The 24,006-nt window shown below is 61.6% G+C and overlaps 3 protein-coding genes across 7 annotated transcripts in view; all 3 read right to left on the bottom strand.

Moving 5' to 3' along the window:
* Nucleotides 1-15,482, bottom strand: part of TET3 (tet methylcytosine dioxygenase 3) — a 31,161-nt gene extending 15,679 nt beyond the window's left edge. Inside the window, exons 1-2 of one of the 4 annotated variants that reach the window (XM_072845999.1) lie at nt 15,454-15,482; nt 14,134-14,321 (exon numbers count right to left, since the gene is read on the bottom strand). In XM_072845999.1, coding sequence (XP_072702100.1) covers nt 14,134-14,163 — 30 coding nt within the window. In that variant the 5' untranslated portion in view covers nt 14,164-14,321; nt 15,454-15,482. Of the gene's footprint in view, nt 1-1,559; nt 1,660-5,530; nt 5,731-9,051; nt 9,080-14,133; nt 14,322-15,453 lie in introns of those variants that run through there. The other 3 variants (XM_072846001.1, XM_072845998.1, XM_072846000.1) reach the window with 3 other exon arrangements.
* A 402-nt stretch (nt 15,483-15,884) lies between these two features.
* Nucleotides 15,885-18,933, bottom strand: DGUOK (deoxyguanosine kinase). 2 transcript variants are annotated; one of them, XM_072846351.1, is made up of 7 exons: nt 18,855-18,933; nt 18,415-18,527; nt 18,147-18,328; nt 17,520-17,667; nt 16,884-16,999; nt 16,662-16,761; nt 15,885-16,439 (listed from the first exon to the last, which is right to left on the bottom strand). In XM_072846351.1, the coding sequence occupies exons 1-7, from the start codon at nt 18,931-18,933 to the stop codon at nt 16,377-16,379; spliced, it is 801 nt and encodes a 266-aa protein (XP_072702452.1). In that variant the 3' UTR covers nt 15,885-16,376. The 2 variants fall into 2 exon arrangements, with proteins under 2 accessions (XP_072702452.1, XP_072702451.1); XM_072846350.1 differs by having other exon boundaries at nt 18,415-18,608; nt 18,855-18,924.
* Nucleotides 18,934-19,875: 942 nt separating this feature from the next.
* Nucleotides 19,876-23,404, bottom strand: ACTG2 (actin gamma 2, smooth muscle). The gene is made up of 9 exons (XM_072845982.1): nt 23,251-23,404; nt 22,294-22,453; nt 22,064-22,192; nt 21,866-21,976; nt 21,217-21,301; nt 20,953-21,114; nt 20,668-20,859; nt 20,249-20,430; nt 19,876-20,132 (listed from the first exon to the last, which is right to left on the bottom strand). The coding sequence occupies exons 2-9, from the start codon at nt 22,417-22,419 to the stop codon at nt 19,989-19,991; spliced, it is 1,131 nt and encodes a 376-aa protein (XP_072702083.1). The 5' UTR covers nt 22,420-22,453; nt 23,251-23,404; the 3' UTR covers nt 19,876-19,988.
* Nucleotides 23,405-24,006: the final 602 nt, after the last annotated feature.

Raw genomic sequence — 24,006 nt, 5'->3', positions numbered from 1 at the left:
TGAGCGTGGCTGGTTTCTACACCGGAGATAAGCACGCTGCTGACTGCAGTGAAACCCCGCTGAAACTGGAGAGGAACAACTCCCGGCACGATTATATCCCAAAAATCCCCCCTCCCCGGGGGTGAAAACTCCCAGGGGAGCACAGCACCGGTACAAATCACCGTGGCCCCACTCCGGCACAGGGCTCACCCTGATGCTGCTGCAGCTTTACAGGGGCTCCGGCTTCAGTCCCTTCGCGGCATCCCCGGAGCCAAGCGACGGAGCTGCGAGCAATGGGACCGGTCCATCAGGTCTGGGGAGCAAGTGCTTCGCCGCCAGTTTGTGCCACGTGCTGGCAAAACAGCAGCCTGGGCAGGGTGGGGACAACATGCCGCCTCCGCTCTCCTTTGCAAACCAAGGAAGAAACAGCCTCGCCCGTCCTTCCTACACCATCATCTTCCTCCTCCTCCTCCCCAGCCAAAAGGGTTTTACCAAGCAGCGCACGGTGGCAGGGAGAAAAACGCCCCAAGCCCCTTCTCCAAGTCCTCGAGGGGACACACTCGTACCCAGAAGCGTCTCCAGCATCGCGGTGGAGATGCCAGCCCGGAGAAACGATGACAAATATGTTTTGCTCCGAGTGGGGAGTGGATGCTGGCCCCAAGGGTTTACTTGGGGTGGGGAGGGGAACCTGCTGGGTAAGGGCAGGGGAAACCCCAAAAATCAGCCGCCGGGCTGGGGTGGCACCTTGGGCTGCTCCATCCCATAAACTGGGTTATCGACGCAGGCTGGGGATGCAGGAAAATAGTTCACCCTGCGAACGCAAGGCAGGAGCAAGCATCCCCCGCTGCTCCTAAAGGGTTAATCCGAAAGCTACAGCCTTCCCCAAATCAGTGGGGGGAAAAAAAAAAATATATATATATATAAAAAATATAATTATTTTTATCCTGGCGCTCTCATCCAGCTCCTTTTGTTCCCAGCCCTGCAGGCTGGGAGATGGAAAGACCTCGTGGCTTCTCCCCAAAAATCGATCCCCCGCCCCCCCATCCCGACTCGCTCCAGCAGCATCCGCAGAAATCCCTCCATCACCGCCGTGGGCACCTATTCCTCCGTGCCTCGGCCCGTTTTCCCCAGAAAAAGCGCTGCCTGCCCAAACCTCCTTCCATTTGCCCCGGGAAGGAATAAAAGCTGGGGAGGGGGGAGGGAAATAAATTAAAATAAGGACAAAACCAAGTGCTTTGGTTCGGGTTAGCTCAGCTGCTTGGCTCCTGCATGGTCCCTTCTGCATCCTCCGTGTGCTGTAAAAGGGGAAAAATCCCCCTGAGGATGAAAACATTTATTTTTTTAATCTGTTTTTCCTCTTTTTTTTTATTTTTTCCCCCGTTTTAAATGCCTTAAACAGAGGGAAGGGAGGGGAAAAAAAAATAACCACACACGCAGAGCCCAGCTTGGAGGGTTTCCAGCCTGGGCTGCGCTCCCTGGGAATAGTCCGGAGCTGTTTATAACCCGGCGAGTGCCGGGGGGGAGCCCCGGTAGGGGCACGGTGCCGGATTTGGGTATGGCTCTGGCCGGGCAGCACTTACGTGTGCGGGGCGGGAGGCGAAGCCGGAGGCAACGGCGGGACCGTCCGGGAAGGAAAGACGAAACGAGTTGTTCAAGCCTCAGCCACCCCGGCCCTCCCCGCCCCCTGCAAAACCAGCTGGAGGAGCCATTAGCCCCAGCGCCGCGCGCACGTAGGGACGGACGGACGGACAGCGGAGCTCGCCGGCGCTGGCTGGGCCCCAAAAGGCGCCTCGACACCCCGCGGGGGGACACGGGGGGGACCCCGGCCCCGCGAGCTGGCGGGGAGGGATGGCCACAGCTCCGCTGGCTCCGGCGGGGAACCGCAGCCCCCGCCGGTGGTGGCCCTATAGATCCTGCTGCCCTATAGATCCTGCTGCCCTATAGATCCCGCTGCCCTATAGATACAGTGACCCATATATCCAGCAACCTGCATATTCAGCAATCTTATATATCCAGCAACCCTGTATATCCAGCAACCCTATATAATCGGCAACTTACATATCCAGCAATCTTACATATTCAACACCCCTGTATATCTAGCAGCCCTATATTTATCCAGCAACCCTGTATAATCAGCTACCCTATATATCCACCAATCTTCTATATTCAACAGCCCTATATATCCAGCAGCCTATATAATCAGCAATCTTATACATCCAGCAGCCGTATACATCCAGCAGCCCTATACGTCCAACAACCCTGTATATGCAGCAATACACTATACCCAGCAACTTAGATATTCTGCAATCCCATATATCCAGCAGACCTATATATCCAGCAACCCCAAACACTCAGCAACCCTAAATACCCAAGTTCTATATACCCAGCGACCTCTACATCCAACAACCCTATATAGCCAGCAGTCTATATAACCAGTAACCCTACACATCTAGCAGTCTATATATCCAGCAGCCCTATATAATCAGCAATCTTATACATCCAGCAGCCTTATATATCCAGTAACCCTATATATCCAGCAACTCTTTATATCCAGGAACTTATATATTCTACAATCCATACAGCCAGCAGACCTATATATCCAGCAACCCTATATGGCCAGTAGTCTCTATACCCTATAGTCTGTATATCTTATTTCAAATGATTACTTTCAACCTCTCCACTGGGCTGTAAGAAAAATGAACTAAACCCACCCAAAGCCAAGAGGGGAACAGGTTTTACATCCCTCGTCCTCCAAAACCACCCGCTCGCCCCCACCGGGGCCCCCAAAATTCCCCCGTATAAATATTTTGGGGGTTTATTAAATCCCTTGGCAGGAGCCAAATGGCTCAGCTGCAGAGAACGGAGTAACTCGGTACACGCAAAGCAGCTTGAAAGACGTCGTTTGGTGTCATCCCGCTGCAAAAAATGCTCAATTTTATTCAAAGTGCAGAATTTGGGAGCCGGAGGAAAGCGGAGGAAGGCTGGGCCGCACTGGCGGGGATGCTGAGCCCTTCCCGGTGGCATCTGGGCGGCAGGGGGAGGATACAACGCCGTGTGCCGGGGCTGCGGCGAGGGCACGGCGGGGTGTTTGGGAGGTCAACGGCTGCTGCTGCCAGCCAGCGGCACGGGCCGGCCAAGAGGCAGGAGGCAGCTTGGCTGCCGGCCCCGTGCCGCGCCGGTGGAGCACGGCCAGCCCCGGCACTCGGCTTGTGGTTTTCCTCCTCTGGCAACAGCCCCGGGGATCCTCCGCCGGGACGGCGGCTTGGGGGGCACCGCCGGGGGGAAGCCCCGAGCATCCCTGAGCACGGGAGACCCTACAATAACGAACCGCCTGGCCGGTGCCACCGAAGGGATTTGCCGGGGAAGGAGATGCTACTGAAATCACACGCACACCCCCCCCCGCCCTGGGGATTGATGCTCCTGGGGGGCACCGCCTCGCCTCGCCGGAGCCCGAGAGCTGGAAAAACCACCCTCCCGGTCCCAAACCACCACCCCAGTCCCCAGGTACCGGTGGGGGGGATGCCGGAGAGCAGCTGAATGGCGCGGATGCCCTAAATCCACGCTGAATGCCCCCAGAAATGGAAAACAAAGGAAATCTGGGAAGCCCAAGCACCGAGCCGGACCCACGACAGCCCCCGGCTCCCCCCTGGCCGGGGTACCCACCACGCCGGCTCACGGCCCCGCTGCCTCCCGGCGCCGCAGGCAGCCGCGGCTGCCTCTCCCGCCTTGTTTTCCAAGCTGTTTCCATGGCCCCGGCTGACCCCGGCGCTGGGTCTGAGCTGCTCGCTCCTGTCCTCATTTAGCCCGGAGAAAAGCCGGAATAGCGCCGATGCCAAGGGAGTTGAGCTGATTTACGCCACGGGAAGCCCAGCTCTGCTTTACACGAGCCCCGAGAGCACTTTCGGGGACCCCCGTAGCCATAACCCCGCTCTGGATGGTGCTGGGGCAATTATTTCACCCCCTTTTCCTTCTCACCAGGCTACAATGAGCCAGTTGAACGCGATATAGTCCTGCTCCTGGCTCCTACACCGGCATCCCACCAGTGCCAGGAGCTTCCGAGGGAGATGGGGGATTTTTTTTCCAGGTGGAAAAAAATTTGTTCCCATCTCCAGCTTCCTTGTTTCCTTCAGAAAAACGGTTTTCCTTTTTGGAGGGGCCACAGCTCAGGGCAGGGATGTTTGGGATGGGGATGCTCGGGTGAAGATGGTCGGGGTCGGGATGCTCAGAGCGGGAATGTTCAGAGCAGGGATGCTCAGGTGAAGATGCTCGGGGAAGGGATGCTCAGAGCAGGGATGTTCAGCACCGGGGCGACGCGAGCAATGCCCCAGCGGATGCTCCCACCGGAGCAGCTTTTTGGGAAGCAAGCTGCCGCGGCCAAGCCACGGCGTGCGTTCCCACTACGGCGTGCCTTCCCACCGCGGCGCGGAGCCGAGCCGGGAGCCGCCAGTTGGCGCAGGCAGAGGGAAAGGCTTGGCACGGCACAGAGCCGCGTCAGGCTGCCGGCTCCGGCCGGGCAGGGAGGGAGCTGAGCTCTTGAAAGGGAAAAGAAGGAGGAAAAAAAAAAAAAAAAACAAAAACGTGGCGCTATTTTTGTTTCTTGGAGCAGTTTTTTCCTCAAACACAGCTGGCTCCTCTCGTGCCGGCGCTCGGCTACCAGATTGGCGCCGGGGCTGGCTGGGCAAAGCCAAATCACCGGCTGGAGGAGAGCGGCGGCTCAGCAGGGAGCTGGGCCTGCTCTGCGGGAAGGAAGGAGGGGATGGGGAGGAAGGGGAAGAGGAAGAGGAAGGGGAAGAAGGTGAAGAGGAAGAAAGGGATAGGGAGGAAGGGAAAGGGGAAGAATGGGAACAGGAAAGGGAAAAGGAAGAGGTAGAGGAAGGGGAAGAAGGGGAAGAGGAAGGGGAAGGAGAAAAGGAAGGGGAAGAAGGGCATGGGGAAGATGGGGATGGAGAGGGGAAGGGGATGGGGATGGCGAAGGGGAAAGTGAGGAAGGGGAAGAAGGGGAGGGGGAGAAATAGGGAGAAAGGGGAAGAAGGGAAGAAAGGGGGTGGGGAAGGAGGGGAAGAAGAGGAAGGGGACGAGGAGGAAGGGGACAGGGTCAGGGAGGAAAAAGGACCCACCCAGGAAGGAAGAAGGAAGGGGGAAGCGTGTGGGCCACAGGAGAACGGCCTGGGGCCTCGCCTCGCCTCTCGCCCGGCCCCAGCCCAGCCGCCCCCGCGGTGCTGGGCCGGATTTCACAGCCCCGCTGGCAGCGTCCCCAGCGGGACCCAGCTTGGTCCCCTCCTGGCCCCACCGCCCCCCCGGTGGGGACGTTGCCACCCTGCCCGCCTGCTTTGCATTGCAAATGGGGGGGAAAAGCCAGTTTTTGGGGAGCGAGGAGGAAAGCCCTGCATGCATGCACTAGACAAACTGCACCCTAATTTTCAAGGCTTTGCCTCCCCAGTTCAGGGGGGGGGGTCCCACACCCCCCTGGCCCCCAGGTCAAGTTGGGGATGTGCCACCCAGCACCCATGGGTGCTCGGCTCCCCTGCAGCCCATCCCTGTCCCGTCATACCTGGGGGATGCCGCGGTCTTCCCCCCGGGACGTGGGGGCTCCTCGCACCACCGCTGCCGCCGCCGTGCCGCACAGCCCGACCTTTCGGCAGAGGAGGAGGAGGAGGAGGAGAACCATGTGCGCCACCGCCCTCCCGCCCGGCAAGCACGGACAAGTCAGTGGTGCGATGGCCGGCGGGCAGGAGCCCGGAGATGAGTGGGAGCCTGGCCCTGCCCCGTCTGGGAGAAGGGAAAACGCCGGCTCTGCCAAACCCGGAGCTGGTTTCACCACCACGACCCGTCCCCGTGGGGAAAAGCATCTTGCGGCAGGTGGGAGACGCGACCCCTCTGGATGAAATCCTTTTTCCGAAGGCCAGAGGGAGACGCACAGGGTGGAAAACGCATGCTGGCAGCACGAACACCAGCTCGGCACTGGCAAAACCATTTTGCAGCATGCTGTACAAAAAAGAACCCTTTTTCTCCCCCAAAACTGAAAGCGCCCCCCCCATCCCGGCTGCCTCCCCCGGGCCGGTGCTGCTGAGTCAGCACCGGCGCTGCTGAGTCACCAGAGCCACCTCAGCCCCGACGTCAACCGGCTCGGTGATGAGCTCAGCCGCGGGGGCTTCGGCACCTCCACGCTCACCGGCAGCTGCGGCACTGGCACTGCTGGGCCCCAGGGAGCTGCACGGCGAGGCTTTTGCCAGCACCTCTGCCAACATTTTGGGGTCTCACTGGCTTTTCCTCCCCCTGAAACCTCACCCATCCCCAAAACTGCACCGATCAGCATCGCCCTGAATCCAAGGCTACCGAAACACGGCCACCAGCTGGGCGAGGAAGCCAGCAGCGTTCCAGCTCTCCCACCCTCCGACCGGTGCTGCGATCCTCTCCAAAAACACCCCATCGTGGACCACCCATGAGCTGGGACGGCCATCGCAGTCGCCATCTGCATCCTCCCCATCTCGCTCGCCAAAAGAGGAACGAGAATGATAAAAAAAGGGGGAAAAAAATCTAATTTTGCTTTTTTTCCCCCCAGTGGGGTCATCAACGCTGTGGGGGATGCGCCGACGCCGCCTCCGGCTTCCCTGGCCCGGTGACGGGGTTGATGACTCACGGGGAAGGAGGGGGGGGAAGCGGCGCGTGCACGGGGCCGTCATGTTTGTAAACCTAAAAAAAGCCATGTGCGGGCAGGCAGCGTGCTCCGGCCGGCAGCACCGGCTGCCAGCGGCTGCAGGCGAAGAGCACGGGGACGGGCAAGGGACAGGCAGCAGCTGCCTTCACGCTAGCATCCCGACCGGGGAAGGCTCGGCGAGGCACCCAGCGTGGGTGGGAGAAGTCGGCCCCGCTGCAAGGGCTTGTGTTGTGATGGCTTTAATTGGTGCGGCTTTATGTGCAAAGGCTTTAACTGCAACGGCTTTAATTGGTGCGGCTTTAAGTGCAAGGGCTTTAAATGCAACGGCGTTAAGTGCAATGGCGTCAAGTGCAACGGCTTAAATGCAACGGCCTTAAATGCAATGGTGTTAGATGCAACACCAACTTGGATTTCTAAGAGGTTCAGGGTCTTTAAAGCCCCTCACCCTGTTGCTGCTCATCCCCCTCCTGCACCCCATCGCCGTCCAGCACAGCGTTTGCAACGGGCCGCAGCTCCCGGGATGCTCCCACCCATTTCAGCCAGGCTCGGAAGCGGGGGGCTGCGATGACCAGGGCCATGCCACCAGCAGCCACCAGCTCTGCGGTGACGAACCCTCCAGCCATTACACAGCATCCCCCAGCCTCTGTGCTGATGACTGCAGCAATTACAACTTGCTCCAATCCATTTTTTTTTACAGCATTTTCAGAGCTTGGGGTGGTTCAGGTTTTTTTTTTCCCCTCATTTGGCTGCGATGGAAATTGCAGGCTCGGGAGCTTCCAGTCCCCAGCTCCCCCGTTCGACAGCAAAATCTCATTTAATCAAAAGATGTGGTGACTGGATGTGCAGAAGCACTTCTCTCTCTTTTTTTTTTCCCCTTAAGAACTGCCATTTTAGCTGTAGCAAACAAACACGCCGCATTGTCCCCACGACACGACTACCTCCGACAACCCGGCAGAACCCTGCCTGCAAATCCCTGCTGCCTGCGCGCTGCCAGCCCTGTCCCGCCACTGCCGAGCATCCCAGCTCCCGGGGAAAGGGGGTTTTGGCCCTGGGAGAGAGGAGAAAACTGGGGTTGAGCTCGGTTTGCGGGGCTGGCAGCGGCGTGGCGGGCAGATGTGGAGCAGGGACGGAGCCGATCGCAGCTGTTTCACCTCCAGCCTCTTCCCGTTTCATTTCATCTCCCCTTGGATGCTGGCCCGGGGAGGGGGGGAGATAAAAAAAAAAAAAAAAAGCTCTTTCATCCTCAAAAATGGTCTGGCACCCTCTTGCACCGAGCTCAAAGCAACAAGATTAAAGAGCTGGCAGAGGAGGGGAGAGGGGGGACCGGTCCCCAGGAGGGCTGGGTCTGGGGTGCATCGCTCTCCTCCCAGCCCACAACCCGAGTCGCGGTGGGGACAGCAAGGGGACGGGGACAGGGAGCTTCCGTGCTGGCCCCTTAGCTGCCATCCCGTTAGAAAGGCTCCCCGCACGCACGTGGAGCGAGGGACACAGCGGGGACCCCGGCATGTGCAGGCAGGGAATGGGGACCCCATTGCCATAGGAACGGGGACCAGGGATGCCGGCACATGCAGGCAGGGGACCAAGGACCCCAGTGTCACAGGGACAAGGACAAGGGAGGCCAGCACATGCAGGTAGGGGACTGGGGACCCTGATGGCATGGGGATGGGGACTAGGGACCCCGGCACATGCAGGGAGGGGAGCAGCGACCCCAACACTGCAGAAACAAGGAGCAGCGACCCCAGCATGCACAGGCAGGGGACAAGGGACACCATTGCCATAGGGATGGGGACACTGGCGCACACGAGCAGGGGACCAAGGACCCTGATGCAGTGGGGATGGGGACTGGGGAACTCCGGCACACGTAGGCAGGGGGTTGGGAACCCCGATGCTACGGGGACAGGGACACAGAATGCCATAGGGACAGGGGACCCTGGCACACATAGGCAGGGGACTGAGGACTCCCATGCCACATGGATGGGGACCAGAGACCCCAGCAGACACAGGCAGGGGACCAGGAACCCTGGCACATGCAGGCAGGAATCCAAACATCCCGATGCCACGGGGACAGGGACCGGGGACCCCAGCACATGCAAACAGGGGACTGGGGACACTGATACCATGAGGACAGGGACCGGGGACCCCAGCACATGCAAACAGGGGACTGGGGACCCCGGTGCCGTGAGGACAGTCCACTCCCAGCGTGCCAGCACCGGGGACACCCCGGGAAAGGCTTTTTGGGACACAGACCCGCAGCACAACCACGCATCCCAGAGGCACCGCGTCACCGCTTCGCTGTCCCCATCCCCAGCGGGGCCAGCAAAGCCCCACCAGGAAAGGCCAAAGTAGGCAGGGGACATTTTGCTTTCCCAAGGTCCCATCGGCTCCTCCTCCGAGCCACCTCTCCCCTTAATTACCTGCGATAAAGGGTCCAGGTCGCTAATCCGAAAAACAAACCTCGTCACAGCTAATTAGGTGCCAAAGGCCAAGAGCGGGGCTCGTTTATGGGGCCACCGTAACAACCTGCGAGGACTCTGCTCCGGCACTGCCCATCCCTCCCCAGCATGATGCAACCGCGGGGCCGCACCGGCGCTCGCCGCATCTCAGCACCCTGCGGTACCCGGCACCCCGGCACCTATGAAAGGGTCTTATTTTGCAAAGCATCTGCGGATCCGGAGGCGGCTCCGGCGTTGGTGGGCAGGCGGGTGCACGCGCCGGCGCATCTCGGGTGCGAGATCTGAAGCATCCCCGTCCCTCGAAAACACGTGGTGCCAAAGTCGCTCACCGCGGACTCAAAACTTCGGGGCGGCCACGCGTTTCGGCACGCTCTCCCTGACCTCGGGGACGTCCCCTGGTGCCACCAGCATCTGCAGCCGCTTCGATCCTGCCCGCTGCCAAACCACACCGCTCTTGGCACCGGGATAACCCAAATCGCCGCCTTGGATGGCGAATGAGACCCCCCCGAGGAGGACAAGCCGCCTTTTCTCCCCACCGCCATCCTACCCCCGTTATCCTCAGCGTGACGAAAAGCAGGGGGCCGACCTCGCCGGACCCCGTGTCCTCGTCACGGCGAGGGATGACAGCTGCCAGCGGCCGGGTTACGTCAGGGTGACGTCACGCCAGGGGAGCCTCATCGCCCTTGTTAGCATCACCCGCCGTACCTCTGAGCTCAGCACATTGAGGGGATGGAGGGAGGGGAGGATTAATAAAAATAATGATTTTTTTTTTTAAAGCTGAAAAGCAATGGGGTAATAAAGATGGAAAAGGGGGTCATGTTAGGGCTTATTCCCCCCCCCCAACCCCCATCTGCCCCCCCCCCACCCCCACCCCAGCTGCTGGAGAGAAAGAAAAGGGCTGAAAGAGGGCAAATAGGCAAAAATCTCCCCCCAGGGGAGCGGGGCTGAGCCGGGGCCCGGCCGGGCGGTGCGTGTCCCCCCCGGCCCCGCCGCTTTGTCCTCCCGGCCCCGCCGCGCCTCCGCGCCCGCCGCTGCTCCTCCGCGCCCGCGGAGCCACAAACACGCGCAAACACCGCGGGGGGTGGGGGGCTTCACCCCCTCCCCCCCCCCCCCTCCCCCCACCAGCCCGCCCGCGGGGTTGCACGTCCGTGGGGGGGAGGGCTGTGCACGGGGGGATGCGGGGGGATGCAGGAGGGGGTGCAGGGGGTGTATTTGGGGGGTTCTTACCTCGCCGCTCCCCCGCCGCTGCCCCCTCGCAGCCCCCGCCGGGCCCCGGCACGGATCCGGCCCTCAGGAGGAAGCCATCTTGTCTCCCTCTCCTCCGCGCTCCCTCACCGCCGCCCTGCTGCAGCCGGGGGGGTGTTTGACCGGCGCATCTCTTCTTCCCCCCCTCTCCTTCTCCTCCTCCTCCTCCTCCTCCTTCTCCTCTTCCTCCTCCTCCTTCCCCCTCCGTGCAGCTCCCCCCCCCCACCCGCAAACCCCCCCCCCCCACGCAGCGCGACACCGCCCGCCCGCTCCCCCCGCCGGGGCCGCGAGCCGATCCCGGCCGCTGCGCAGGAGCGGGGGCGGGGGGGGGGGGACGGGGGACGGGACACGACACACGCACGGACACGGACACGCAGGGGAGGCGCCTCCCCCCCACGCCGCGCCTCCCCCCGGCCCCGCCGCTGCCCCCACACCCCAAAAATTGGGTAACAGGACCCCAAACCCCGGTCGTGTCCCCCCCGCCCGGGGAAACTGAGGCAGCTGCCCACGCTGGGGAGTGGGAAGAGCAACACGCAGGGGCCGGACCCCCTATAGCAGCCGGGGGATCCCCAAAACCACGCTTTGCCCCCTCCCCAAATATTTTCCTGCCGTTAAACCCCCGGCACGCTTGTTAATTTGTGGACGTCGTTAATTTGGGGATGTCGTTAATTTGGGGATGTCGTTAATTTGGGGATGTCGTTAATCGGGGGACGGCAGAGCTTCGGAAGGCTTAAATCCCACACGAGAACCCCCGCGTCAGCCGGCTGCCCCCTTCTCCCCAAAATCCAGGCCCCGGTGAGAAAAGGGGGGGACGGGACATTTTCCCATGGGAAGAGCAGTGGGAATGGGCCGGCGAAAGGGTTAAGCCAGGGCTGGAGTCCTTAAAACAGCCCTGATGGGATCAGCTCCAGCTTTTCCAACCCCTGTCCAGAGGGAGCTGGATGCACGCGTGTATTTTGGCGCCGGGGGGGAAGGCAAAAGGGGAGCGGGAAAGCAAATTCCCCCAAAGCCTTCCCCATCCAGGGCTTAGAGGTGACGCTCCTGGGATGCTCCAGGTTTGGAGCTTTCCAAGCCTATTCCCGGCCGAATCGCCGGCAAAACTTCTACAAACTCAAAGGTCCCAAAGGTTTCCCAGGAGCATCCCGGTGAAAAACGTTTTCCAAAGGGATTTGCAGCAGAAGGAGCGATGCAAGGAGCCCCGGGCCCGTGTAATGCCCGGTGGGACGGATAAACCAGATGCCGAGGCCAGGCGGAAAATGCAATCACGCATCCGACATCCCCGTCCCTGTGATATTTGCTCGAGCTCGTCCCTTCCCGAAAAGGCCACGCGTGAGCCGAGAGCCCTATTGCAACGCCAAGCTGGAGCCCACCGGGATCCGACCTTTGCTCCGAGCAACGTGACTCCCACGGGAATAAATAGGAGGAACTGGTGCCGGGAACTGGTTTTCCCCCCCAGTTTCCAACCTTGCACGACAGCACTGCAGGCTGCAAACCCCTTTTGCCTGGCCAAGCTCGGCACCGCCGTGCAACAGGTTGCTTCAAAAAACACAGGGGGGATTTAATTAATGCAGACGCCTCCTTCCTCCCATCCTCCTCCTCCTCCGGCCGGACAGGGCAGCGCGTCCGCCAGCATCCACCCGGCACTTTTCTCCCAAGTCATTTTAGCTGTTAACATCACAGCCGAGATCTGAAATATTTTCAGCGGAGGCATGGTAACGGCGAGCATCGTTCCGGATTAACCGAGGCCATCCCCCCGACAGGCGGGTGACGGTCCTTCGGGTGACACCGGGATGCGCCGGCCGAAAATGAGACAAACCCGGCCAGCCCTTCATCCCATCCATCACCCCGATGCTTTTTTGGAGATGCCAGACCTGGTTTGGGGCGATTTCATGCTGGTGAAAAAAAAAACCACCCCAACCCACCGGGAAACCCCTCGAGATGGACAAATTTAGTAACTTTTTATTAGTAATGCTTTAAATGAGATTATCCCTAATCTCCAGCGTTTGGCACCGAGACAGCCTGCCAAATTCAGTTAGGGGCTTTCATTTCCCAATGCTGGGGACACGCTGGGGACGTTCCAGGGACACCTTGAGCTGCATCACGTCCCGCTGGTACCCGGCAAAGGGGTTTTGGGGTCCCGGTGTAACCGTTCCTGCTGGGAATGGAGTTTCCCGTGGGGTTTATTTAAGGTTTGTGTCCCCCCAGGCTGGGGGAGATGGGTCAGAGCACCCTCCCCGATCTTTGCCGGGAGGTTTGGGTGGCTCTTGTTGGAAACCGGCAGCTCCCCGGTGTTGAGCGAGGCTTTGCCATATATTTTGCTGTGGCGGTAACGAGCGGGTTCCCAAGACGTTGATTAGTTATGCAAATGGCAAAGGCATCGAGAGCCGCCCGGGGAGAGCGGGAGAGAGCCCGTCGGTGCTGCGGGTCGGGGAGCGGAGCGAAACCTCGACCTCCGGCGTTTTCCCTCCTCCTCCTCCTCCTCTTCTCCCAAAACCCTCGTGGATGGGGACGCATCGCCCGGCGTGGAAATCGAAACCCCAAGGGAGACAGCACGAGTGCGGCTGCAGCGACGGAGGTGCGAGGGGACATGCCGGCTTTCCCAGGCCTGGCCAAGCTGGAGGAACGGGCAGAACTGGTGCCGGGGAAAGGAGCTGGCTCCCTGGCTCGCTTCGTCTGCCAAACCACCCCGGGAAAGGCGCCGGGACGTGGGAACCGCGGCACACCCCTCGCTCGGCTGCCGGCACCACCAGGACCAGCCCGGGGTGGGCAGGGACCCGCCGGCGCTTGGGTTCCCGGGGGAATCCCACCACTGCCGACCCCGGCTCCAGCAGCATCTTTATAAGTCATCTTTTTTAGCACGCCCACCCCGGAAAAGTGCCCGGGCTCAAATCCCCGCCGTCGGACGTTTTCACCGGCACTTTGCCAAGGGCAAAGTCCTTCCTCCTGCCCTGCCATGTGCCAAGCGCCGGCCGAGCCAACCGCCACGTCCCCGCCACCCCGTCCCATCGTCCCACCAGCCATCCCAAGAGCAAAACCTACCGGATACAACTCAGAGGCGCGAAGCGGCCGTTCACACCCCAATACCCCAAAAAAGCAAAGCAGCAGCAATTTGGGGGGGGGGGCAAAGTCCTAAAAATAACCCCCCAGCCGGAGCAGCCTCCCCCGTCCCCCTGCCTGCTTGGGCATGATGGGTGCGATATTAGAAATCCCGGTTACAACCACCCTGGCCGGTAAAACCAGAAGCGCCGCAGGAAGGCGTTGTAATTTTTGGTGAAGGAAATGCCGCGACTTGTTTGCTTGGTGATGCTCCCCCCGGGCACGGCTCTGCCCTCCTCACATGCCTCCTTTCTTGCCACCCCCTTCGTTTTGGGGACACCCCCCCTCCCCCCCGACGGCGCCCGGGTGGGTTTTGTGCAGTGTTTTGCTCTTTTATACCAAGAAATTCAAAGAAATTCAATTTAAAGGTGAGTTTTGTCCCATGCATCCTGCTGCCACCCACCCTACGGCGGTGTTTTGGGGATGCCCCAGGGACGAGCTGAGATTTGGGGGGGGGGGGTTTAAGGCATCAAAGCGGCTTTTAAGGTAGCAGAAGGTCCCATTTCCCATGGAAATACCCTTAAAAAAATAAAACCATCAACCAACCAAGAAGGGGCTTTCCCTGCCCACCCCGACGAGCCCCCCTACAAGTTACAGTGACGTTACAACCGACCCAAAGAAGCCACAAATGACCCCAAAAAGGTGAAGGTGTCCCAGGAAGGAGGGGAAACGGATGGGTTGGGCGGCTGGGGGAGCACTCACCTCCCGGCAAAGCCCCTCGCACCTCTCCATCTCGCTCCTGGGGCGAACGTTAGATTTCGGGGCTCCCCCCAGCTGCGGCAGAGCGGGGGGAACCGGCGGCTGGACTGGGCTGGCAGACGAACCGGGTGCCCGGCGAGAGGGACATAACGCCGTCACCGTCCCCCCCGCCGTGGGGACGCTGGTGACTTCTGTGGGGACAGAGACGAAACCGAGTGAAGCGCCCGGCTGACGCGAAGTCACCCCGACTTTTAATTTCCATGCCGTTTCCACCCCGGGGGTGACCTCGCTGACTCCCCACCCCTCCTTCCCCCACACTCCCACCCAAAACAGGGTGGGTGTGTCCCCCCCCCAATCTCACCCCCATATTTTTTCCAACCCCATTTTGCTTTTTATTTTTCTTTTTCCCTTAAAAACACGCGGCTTCGCACAACTTCACCCCGCCGCTGCACAACTTCAGCCGCACGCTGGCAACTTTCCACACCCCCCCGCCCCCCATTTAGATATAAAGAGCATTACCGGAAAAAAGGGGTACGGCACCCCCTTGGAAACGGGGGGCCGGGTGGGTTCGACCCGGAGCTAAGTGCATGCACGGCGGTGTGGGATGTTGGGGGGAAGGAAAAGTGGGGTTGAAATGTGGCTGCAAATTGGGGGCCCCCCCCCACACCCTGGGTGGGTGTTGCAGCGGGGCTGCACGTTGTTGCTGCTGCTGCTGCTGCTGCTTCTCCTGCTTCTCCTGCTCCTGCTGCTGCTGCTGCTTCCTTTGTTCTGCAGGCGCCCGCTCGGGGGGACCCGCGGCCGGCCGGGGGGCTCAAGGCCAGCGCCCTGCGCCACCCCCCACAATGCTTTGCAGCAAGCAAGGGTGGGGGGGTCACCCAGACCCTCTAGGGGTTGGGGTGGGGGATGCGGGGGTGCACCCCGGTGGTGTTGGAGGGTTTTAAGGGAAGCGCGGGGGGGTGGAGTTGTGAGTTGGGGAGGGGGTTGGGGGGTTGTTATTGTAGGGTCGCGGGACGCGGGGGTGTAGCGGGTTGTTGTTGTAGGGTTGTTAGATGTGGGGGTGCACCGGATTGTTATTGTAGGGCTGTCAGCTGTGGGTCCGTACCAGGTTGTTATTGTAGGGTCGTCGGACATGGGTCCATGCCGGGTTGTTATTGTAGGGTCGCTGGAGAAAACCCCGGGGGTCGCAACCCGGCTCCTGTGCCCTCCCCCTCCCCAGCCCCCGCCCTATATCCTGCCCCACAGGCCCCCCCGAATCCTCCCTCCCCCCAGACCCTGCCCCACAGCCCCCATCCCAGCCCCACAGCCCCCCGCTGCCCCCGGTACCTCCGGGGCAGGTGCCCCTCACACGTGCTCGGCCCCGCCCCCGCCGGCCCCGCCCCGCCCGTGTTTATGTAGGGCCGCTCACGCCGCCGCAGCCTCCCGTAAAGGCGGAGGGGGCCGGGCCACCATCCCCGGCCACCCTGGGGAGATCGCCCCCAGCCCAAGGGGTCCCCCTGAAGAGCCAAGCCCCTCCCCAGCAAAAACCACCCAGCGGGTGCCAAAGCCCCACGGTTTTCCCCCAAACCCAGCCCAGCCTGACCCACGCCTGGGAGGGCCTGGGGCACCGGCCCCCCACCTCCACGGGGTCACCCCCGCTCCCCAGCCGCAAACACCCCAAAATTGGAGGAACAACGTCCCCCGCGGGACAGCACCCACTGGAGCCCACCCCCCCGACCCCGTGCTCCCCCTGCCCATGGTTCAAGACCCAGGAGACCTCGACATCGCTTTGTTTTTAATTTAAGGGAAAAAAATACATAGATAAAATAATAAAATATGGGGGTTGGTGTAACTTAAACATGAGCCACGATGATTTTCCGTTGGAATTTAACCAGCGCGTTAAATCCACCTTACGGAGCATCCTCGGCTCCGGCATCCCTGGCTGGGGAGCCCGACAGATGGGGAGGGGGTCGTGGTGGCGACCTGGTCCCCCAAGCACGCGGGGGAGCACGGGGAGCGTGCCATGCCCCCCCGAAGCTCATCACACGGCTGCGCCTCCAATTATTTGCCTTAAAACCATCCCGTACTATCAGTGCCTTAAATACACCCCTCGCCCAAAGTAAAAGGGCCGAGGGGGACAGTTGGGGACCAGGACTTGTCCCTTGTCCTTGCTGTTGGGATCTTCGGCTGGAGCTCACGGCGGTGATGCCCCTTTCCCGGCTCCGCCACTCGGCGCGGGTACCGGTGGGCAGGGATGCTGCCGCCGCCACTCAGCGAGCGTCGGGGTGCGATGGCAAAGCTTCGGCTCGCAGCGCTGTCACAAAAGCCTCCACCTGCAAGGAGAAGCCGATTGAGAGCGTGGCACCGGGACAGTGCCGGGATGGCACCAGGATGGCCAAGGTTTAAACCAGCTTGGACTGAGGGTGTGGAAATTATTTTTTCCATGGAAAAATGAAGATGAGGTGGAGGCTTGGAGGTCAGCACGACTCCGACCGCAGTCCCGGCGCTCCCGGCAGCGGGATGCTGGCAAGCCGTGCCGCCCCGGCCGTGCCCACCTGCGCCATGAGGACGCCCTGCATGGGCGCGTCATGCTCGAAGTCCTTGTCCACATCCAGCACCAGGACGGGTGCGTCCTTCACATCCGGAAAGTGGACCCTGAAGAAGGGAGGGAGAGAAGGGGTTCAACCAAATAAACCCCGAAATCAGGGGGGTCACCCCAAAACCACGGCTGGCCTGGGTGCCAGCGGAGACCGCGGCGGGGACAGATTTGGACTCACTCTGTGGTCTTCTCCACCAGCCAGCGCTCGTGCTGGGCGTGGAGCTGCTGCAGGTAGCCCAGCTGGATCCCCCCCTCCTCGCTCCTCGCCCTCCGCCGCAGCCGCTCCAGGCACGTCTGCACCCGCACGGGAGACGGGAGGTTAACGGGAGAGACGGGAGAGACGGGAGGTTAACGGGAGAGACGGGAGGTTAACGGGATGCAGGAGACGGGAGGTTAACGGGAGGTTAACAGGAGAGACGGGAGACGGGAGGTTAACGGGATGCAGGAGACGGGAGGTTAACGGGAGAGACGGGAGAGACGGGAGGTTAACGGGATGCAGGGAGGTTAACAGGATGCGGGAGACGGGAGGGTAACGGGATGCCAGCATCCGGAAAAGCAGCCCCGGGGGAGCGACTGCAGCTGGGCGTCCCCAAAGATGCTGCAGCCCTCCCTTCCCAAAATCCGTAGGATCCGTAGCAAAACTCCCACCAACATTCCCATGGGAACAGAAGCGGGCCCCGCTCCTCCGGACCAGTGATTTATGGTTAAAACTCAACATTCTGGCAATTCCGGGAGCTCACCGGGCTCCGAGCCGAGCTGAACGCCTGCCGCATCCCCCTCCCCGCTGAACGCGGGGGCTCTCGCCAGCACCCACCTGCGGCGTCGCCCGCAGGTAGAGGAAGCCGTGGAGGGTGGCGCGGGGCTCCAGCTGCCGCAGGAGGAAGCCGTGCCAGTCCTGGTAAATGGCCCACTCCAGCGGCTGCAGGTGTCCGGCCTCAAAGAGGTTCTTGGCAAAGACGTACCTGGGAAGGGACGGAGAGAGGGGACAGGGCAGCCGGCACTGCCGGCATCGCGACCTCCAAGCCATCCCCACGCCCAGGCGGCTTCACAGCCATTTTTTCACCTTTTTTGCACCAACTGGGAACCACGCGTGTTTAATTAAGGCACAAATCCTTAATTTGGGGCTGAGTGATGCTGAGGGACACGCAGCCGCCCAGCGCGGGTCACCGCAACCAAGCCCATCCATCGCCCGAGGGATTTGGAGCGGGTGAGGATGGGGCAGCTGCGAGCAAAAATTATTTGGCGTATAACAAAGTCCCAAATTATCCAACAAGCACATTTCTATAATTAAGCATCACGCCGGGCTTTGCTGGGCACAGCCGCGGGCTCTGCTCACCCTGGGCGTCCCAGGGGACACAACCCGGGCGGCGGGGATGCTCGTTAGCCCATTTAATCCCTTCATCCCTCTTCTTTCCTATTTTAATCTGGGGCTGCTGGGTACCTGTCGCTGTAGACGGAGCGCTCGAAGACCCGCACGGGGTGGGGGGTCCCGGGGAGCCGCTCGGGTGGTGGCTCCAGCATCGCCTTCAGCCGGCTGATGCAGGAGAAGGTCTGGAAGGTGTAGGACCACCGGGCCGGCTCCTGGTACATCATCTGGAGAAGGTTGGTGGAGCCCACGGACGCCTACGAAGGAAGAGATGGGGGATGAGGTTGTCCCACCGCGGCGTGGTGCCAAACGGTGCCACGACGCAGCCGGTACCCGCCGTTACCTCTGCTGCGCTGCCGGCCGGCACCTTTCGCCACTGCGCCACGGGTTCGGTCGCCAAGTGCCAGGCGGGGAAGGTGGCACCCAGCAGCTTCAGGAAGGTCGATTTCCCCACGGCTGGGGGGGGGGGGGGGGGCAGCGCAGGGTGAGCCTGTGTGCCCCCTGCCCCGGCTCCTGCCGTGGGGTAACGCCGGTTTTCTGGGTGCCCCCCCCCCCCAAGGCGGGCGGCAAGATTAATTAATTACAGACATTAAATTGGACCCCGAGAGCCTTCAGGCTGCGCCCTCCCCAAGCACCCCAAATCCCCCCACCTCCATCGCACCCCAAATCCTCCTGCCCCCCAGCCCCTTCCCCGGCAGACCCCCCACCCCAAACTGCTCCCCCTCCCCCAAAGCCACCGCCCGTCCCCTTGTCACCGGGGTCCCCGTTGCCCCCCCCCGGTACCGATGTTCCCCTCCAGGGCCAGGCGCAGGGCGGCCCCGCACCGCCCCATCCCGCCACCGCTTCCGCCTTCCCGCGTCATATGCTAATGACATGGTAACGAGCGGCGCGCGCTGCCGCCCCGTGACGTCAACACGTGGGAAGGCGGAGGGGAGGGGAAAGGGGGGAGGGGAAACGGCCGCGGAAGCGGCAGCTGGAGGCGCGCGCAGCGCTGGGGGGTGGTATGGTAATTTATGCAAATGTGACTCCGCCCACGGCATGTTCCCGGCAGCGCTAGAGAGGGGACAGGGCGGGGCACCAGTATGAGGTCAGGGGCACCAGTGTGGGGTCAAGGGCATCACCGTGACATTGGGGGCACCAGCATGAGGTCAAGGGCATCGATACAGGGTTGGGGACATCAACATGAGGTCAAGGGCATTGACATGGGGTTGGGGACATCAACACATGAGGTTGGGGACATCAAAATGGTTGGGGGCATCAACATGAGGCCAAGGGCATCAACATGGGGTTGGGGACATCAACATGAGGTCAAGGGCATTGACATGGGGTTGGAGGCATCAGCATGGGGTTAGGGGCATCAACATGGGGTCAGGTGTGTCGACTTGGGGTTGGGGACATCGACATGGCATTGAGGGCATCAGTGTGACATTGGGGGCACCAACATGGGGTCAGGGGCATCAAAATGGGGTCAGGGGCACCAACGCAACGTTGGGGGCACCTACATGGGGTCAAGGGCATCGACATGGGGTTCAAGGCAACAACATGAGGTCAAGGGCATCAACACAAGTTTGGAGGCATCAGCATGGGGTCAGGGGCCACAACATGGGGTCAAAGGCATCGACATGGTGATGGTGTCATCAAGGCAGGGTTGAGGGCATCAGCATGACATCAGGGGCACCAACATGGGATTCAGGGGCACCAATATGAGGTCAGGGGTTCCTGTTCCCTCCCCGCGTTACCCTCAGCCCCCCTCAACCTCTCCCACCTCCCAATGCCCCAAAATCTCCCAGAAAAGGGGCAGAGCCTGGAGAAAAGGCTTTAATGCGCAGTGGGCGGTGGGGAGGAGCAGCGGGGACCGAGGAGGAGCGGGGTGCCCCAGCCTGGGCCGGGGGGGCCGCCGCGGGGCAGGGAGGGGGCTTAGAAGCATTTTCGGTGGACGATGGAGGGTCCGGCCTCGTCGTACTCGGGTTTGCTGATCCACATCTGCTGGAAGGTGGAGAGGGACGCCAGGATGGAGCCACCGATCCACACCGAGTACTTCCGCTCCGGCGGGGCGATGATCTGCCGAGACATGAGCCGTTAGGATGCACCCCTTGGTCCTCCCCTCCCCCCCATATCTGCACCGGGAGAGGATTTGGGGTGTTGGTGGCCATGGTTTGCTCTCCCTCCACACCTACTTTGATCTTCATGGTGCTGGGAGCCAGCGCTGTGATTTCCTTCTGCATGCGGTCGGCGATGCCGGGGTACATGGTGGTGCCGCCGGACAACACGTTGTTGGCGTAGAGGTCCTTGCGGATGTCGATGTCGCACTTCATGATGGAGTTGTAGGTCGTCTCATGGATGCCGGCTGACTCCATGCCTGGGGTGGAAGGGGGCTGTCAGCACCCTGACCCCCACCCATGCCTCCTCAGGGCTTCCCAAAAGAGCCACGGAGTCACCCATGGGTTTGTCCTCCCCGTTTGGGGTGCAAAGCGCTTGGGGGAGCCCTGAAACACCTCTGTGGGGCACCCATGGGAGCTGGTTGCCTGCTGGTGGGGCGGTGGGGATGGGGGGCAACCACCTATGGGACAGCCAGGACAATTCGGGGTGGGCTCACCGATGAAGGAGGGCTGGAAGAGGGTCTCAGGGCAGCGGAAACGCTCGTTCCCGATGGTGATGACCTGCCCGTCGGGGAGCTCGTAGCTCTTCTCCAGCGAGGAGGAGGAGGCGGCCGTGGCCATCTCGTTCTCGAAGTCGAGGGCCACGTAGCAGAGCTTCTCCTTGATGTCGCGCACAATTTCCCGCTCGGCTACGTGAGACGATGGCGAACAGGCTCAACCCGGTGCCGTGGTGGCACCGCGGGGTCCCCCGTCACCCCATACCTCCCTCCCTGACCCCGTACCGGTGGTGACGAAGGAGTAGCCCCTCTCGGTGAGGATCTTCATGAGGTAGTCGGTGAGGTCGCGGCCAGCCAAGTCGAGACGCATGATGGCGTGGGGCAGAGCGTAGCCCTCGTAGATGGGCACGTTGTGGGTGACGCCGTCCCCGGAGTCAAGGACGATGCCTGGGAAGGGGAGGGAAGGTGAGGGAGGGGGCTTGAAGCCGGCTTGATCCCTTTCCCACCACGGATGGTCCCCGGGTGGTAGATGCTGCGTGTCCTACTCACCGGTCGTGCGGCCAGAGGCGTAGAGGGAGAGGACGGCTTGGATGGCGACGTACATGGCGGGGACGTTAAAGGTTTCGAACATGATCTGGGAGGGAGGGCGAGAGGGGCAGCAGGTTTGGGGGGGAGCACGGGGGTCCCCAGTGCCGTCCCACCCCAACCCACGGGGGCCGTGCCTTCCCGGAGAGACAGGTCCGGGCATTGCATGGAAAAAGAAGTGGATCATTGCATTGCACGGAAAAATAGGCGGATCGTTGCATTGCACAGAAAAATAAGCGGATCGTTGCATTGCACGGACACGTGGGTCAATGCATCGCACACAACAACACATGGATGGCTGCGTTGCACTGAAAAACACGTGGGCCAGTGCGTCGCATGGAAAAACGTGGGTCAATGCATCGCATGGAAACGTGAGTCATTGCATTGCGCAGAAAATCACGTGGGGCCGTGCACTGCATGGAAAAAACGTGGGCAAACCCGCGGGTCCAGGCAAGCACGCCGCCGAGAGCTCTGCCCTTATCAAAGCACCAAGCTTCGCCCCACCGCCTGCCCCTCCACCCCACGCCGGCCCCTCCTGGCCCCCAAATCCCCCAGCCCTTCCTGTGGTTTCGGAGGGTCCATCCCCATCTCCAGGGGTTCCGCAGCGCCTTACCTGGGTCATCTTCTCCCGGTTGGCCTTGGGGTTGAGGGGTGCCTCGGTGAGCAGGGTTGGGTGCTCCTCGGGGGCCACGCGCAGCTCGTTGTAGAAGGAGTGGTGCCAGATCTAAGGCGGGCAAGGGAGAATTGGGGTCTTACCCCAAACCGATGCCGGGGCCAGCACCCGCTCCCCGGCCCGGGGCGGGGGTCTCACCTTCTCCATGTCATCCCAGTTGGTGATGATGCCGTGCTCGATGGGGTACTTGAGTGTGAGGATACCCCTCTTGCTCTGCGCCTCGTCGCCCACGTAGCTGTCTTTCTGCCCCATGCCTACCATGACACCCTAATGTCGGCGAGAGAGACGGCCTCATTAGCCTCGTTTCGGTGATTAAAGCAGGGTTGGGGGTGGCTGGGGGCTGTCGCTTGCCGCCCCTGGGTACCCACCTGGTGCCGGGGCCGCCCCACGATGGAGGGGAAGACGGCACGGGGGGCATCGTCGCCGGCAAAGCCTGCTTTGCAGAGGCCGGAGCCGTTGTCGCAGACCAGGGCAGTGGTCTCCTCCTCGCACATGGTGGGGCCGGGAGTGGTTGGCGTTCAGGGGGACCTGGGGGAAAAGCGGGGGCAAGGGGGGAAAACAGCGTTAAAGGGTGGGAGGGGGACAGGGTTACGCCATGCCACCGCGTCCGGCTTTGGGTGTTGTAAGGGTCGGAGTCCTTGGGGATGCACGGCCCCGCAAAATCCTCCGCGGGCCCTGCCGAGGGGCGGCCGCTGGGTCCGGCCCCGGTGCGGTGATGTGGGGGCGGGGTGATGCTCATCCTCCACGGGTGCTGCTCCACGCCGATGCTGCTTCTCCATCCTTCGCCAGCCGGTGCCCGACACGGGTGCCAAAGCCTCCTGCCAGCGCTTGCCCGGCAGCAGCGCTCCCCGGGGAGCTCCAGCGTCGCCGTCCCCGGCCGGTGCCCCCCAAGTGGGCAGGGGGAAGGCAGGCGATGCCTCCTCATCGGTCCTGTCTCGGCAGCCCCTTGGCTGCTCTACCCTCGCATCCTTTCCCAAAAATGGGAAAAAAATAGCCCTTCCCGGGGATTGCCCCCCTCCGCCAGCAGATGCGCTCCCGAATCCAGAGGGAAGCAGGCGAAAACCTCGCAGGAGCCCAAAACCAAAAAAAACACAAAATCATGGGGATTTCTGGAAGAGCACGACCCGCTTTGGCCGCAGCCCAGCTCGTCGCCTCCACGGAAGCCCCCGGCTGCAGGGTCCTGCCAGGGTTGGCACCCCCGGTGCCGTGCAAAGCGAGCTGGGGCCACCCCATAAGCGCTGGGGCACCCCGAAACCCCCCCAAGGTGCTTTTCCTTCCCGCTCTTGCTGCAAGCAAAAGGGAAACCAGGGCTGGGCAGTACTCACCGCGGACGCGAGAGCTCCTTTCCTCTGGGACCGAGTCCCGATGCGCCTTTGGTATAAATACCAGCGAGCCCGTGAAACCTCAGAGGCGGATCCTCTCTAAACAAAGACCCTAAATAGGCTAAATGATGGTGTGTTAGCCATATGGCCATATAAGGTGTTTTATTTCATTAAATTGACCTTGGACTGATGGTAGGACCCAGCACGGTTAATTATTGTAAGAAAAATGTATGCAGGGATGCTTGGGAGGCAACATCCCATTTGTGAGTCTGTTCCTTTTACGCTCCGCTCCGATAAACAAGTGAGACACAAGTCCTTATAAGCGACGGTCTCGGCAAAAAGGAGGTGGAAGCATCTCTAGTTCCCGGGGAGAGTGTGGAGAAACCCCACCCGGGTGGAGGTGGGTGCTGGGGCTCTGCCGTGGGGACACCCTGGGGCCGGGATGGGAATTTGGCATCACCGAGACACTGGAAGTGCACCAGGTTGGGGCGATTCCTCCCGGCCTCGGTTCCCCCGTGTCTCCCCGGCATCTGGCACCTTTAGGATGCCTCTCCCTGGGGTTTTCTCTCTCCACCCCCATTTTTGGGCTTTCAGTGCCCCAAAGCCCCTCGTCCCCCAAATCCTCGGCTCGAGCAGGGCCGGGACTGGTGGGTCCAATGCCCAGCCCTGTGTCGTGGGTGCACCCAGCTCTCGCCCTCTCCCCGGGAGGATTTTGGAGGCAGGATGAGCCTGGACCCCCCAAGAGGCAACGGGGGTGCT

The sequence above is a fragment of the Ciconia boyciana genome, chromosome 25, assembly GCF_034638445.1.
Source record: "Ciconia boyciana chromosome 25, ASM3463844v1, whole genome shotgun sequence".
NCBI lineage: Eukaryota > Metazoa > Chordata > Aves > Ciconiiformes > Ciconiidae > Ciconia > Ciconia boyciana.
Note: the sequence above shows the minus strand (reverse complement) of the source record. Positions and strands in the feature narration are given on the sequence as shown.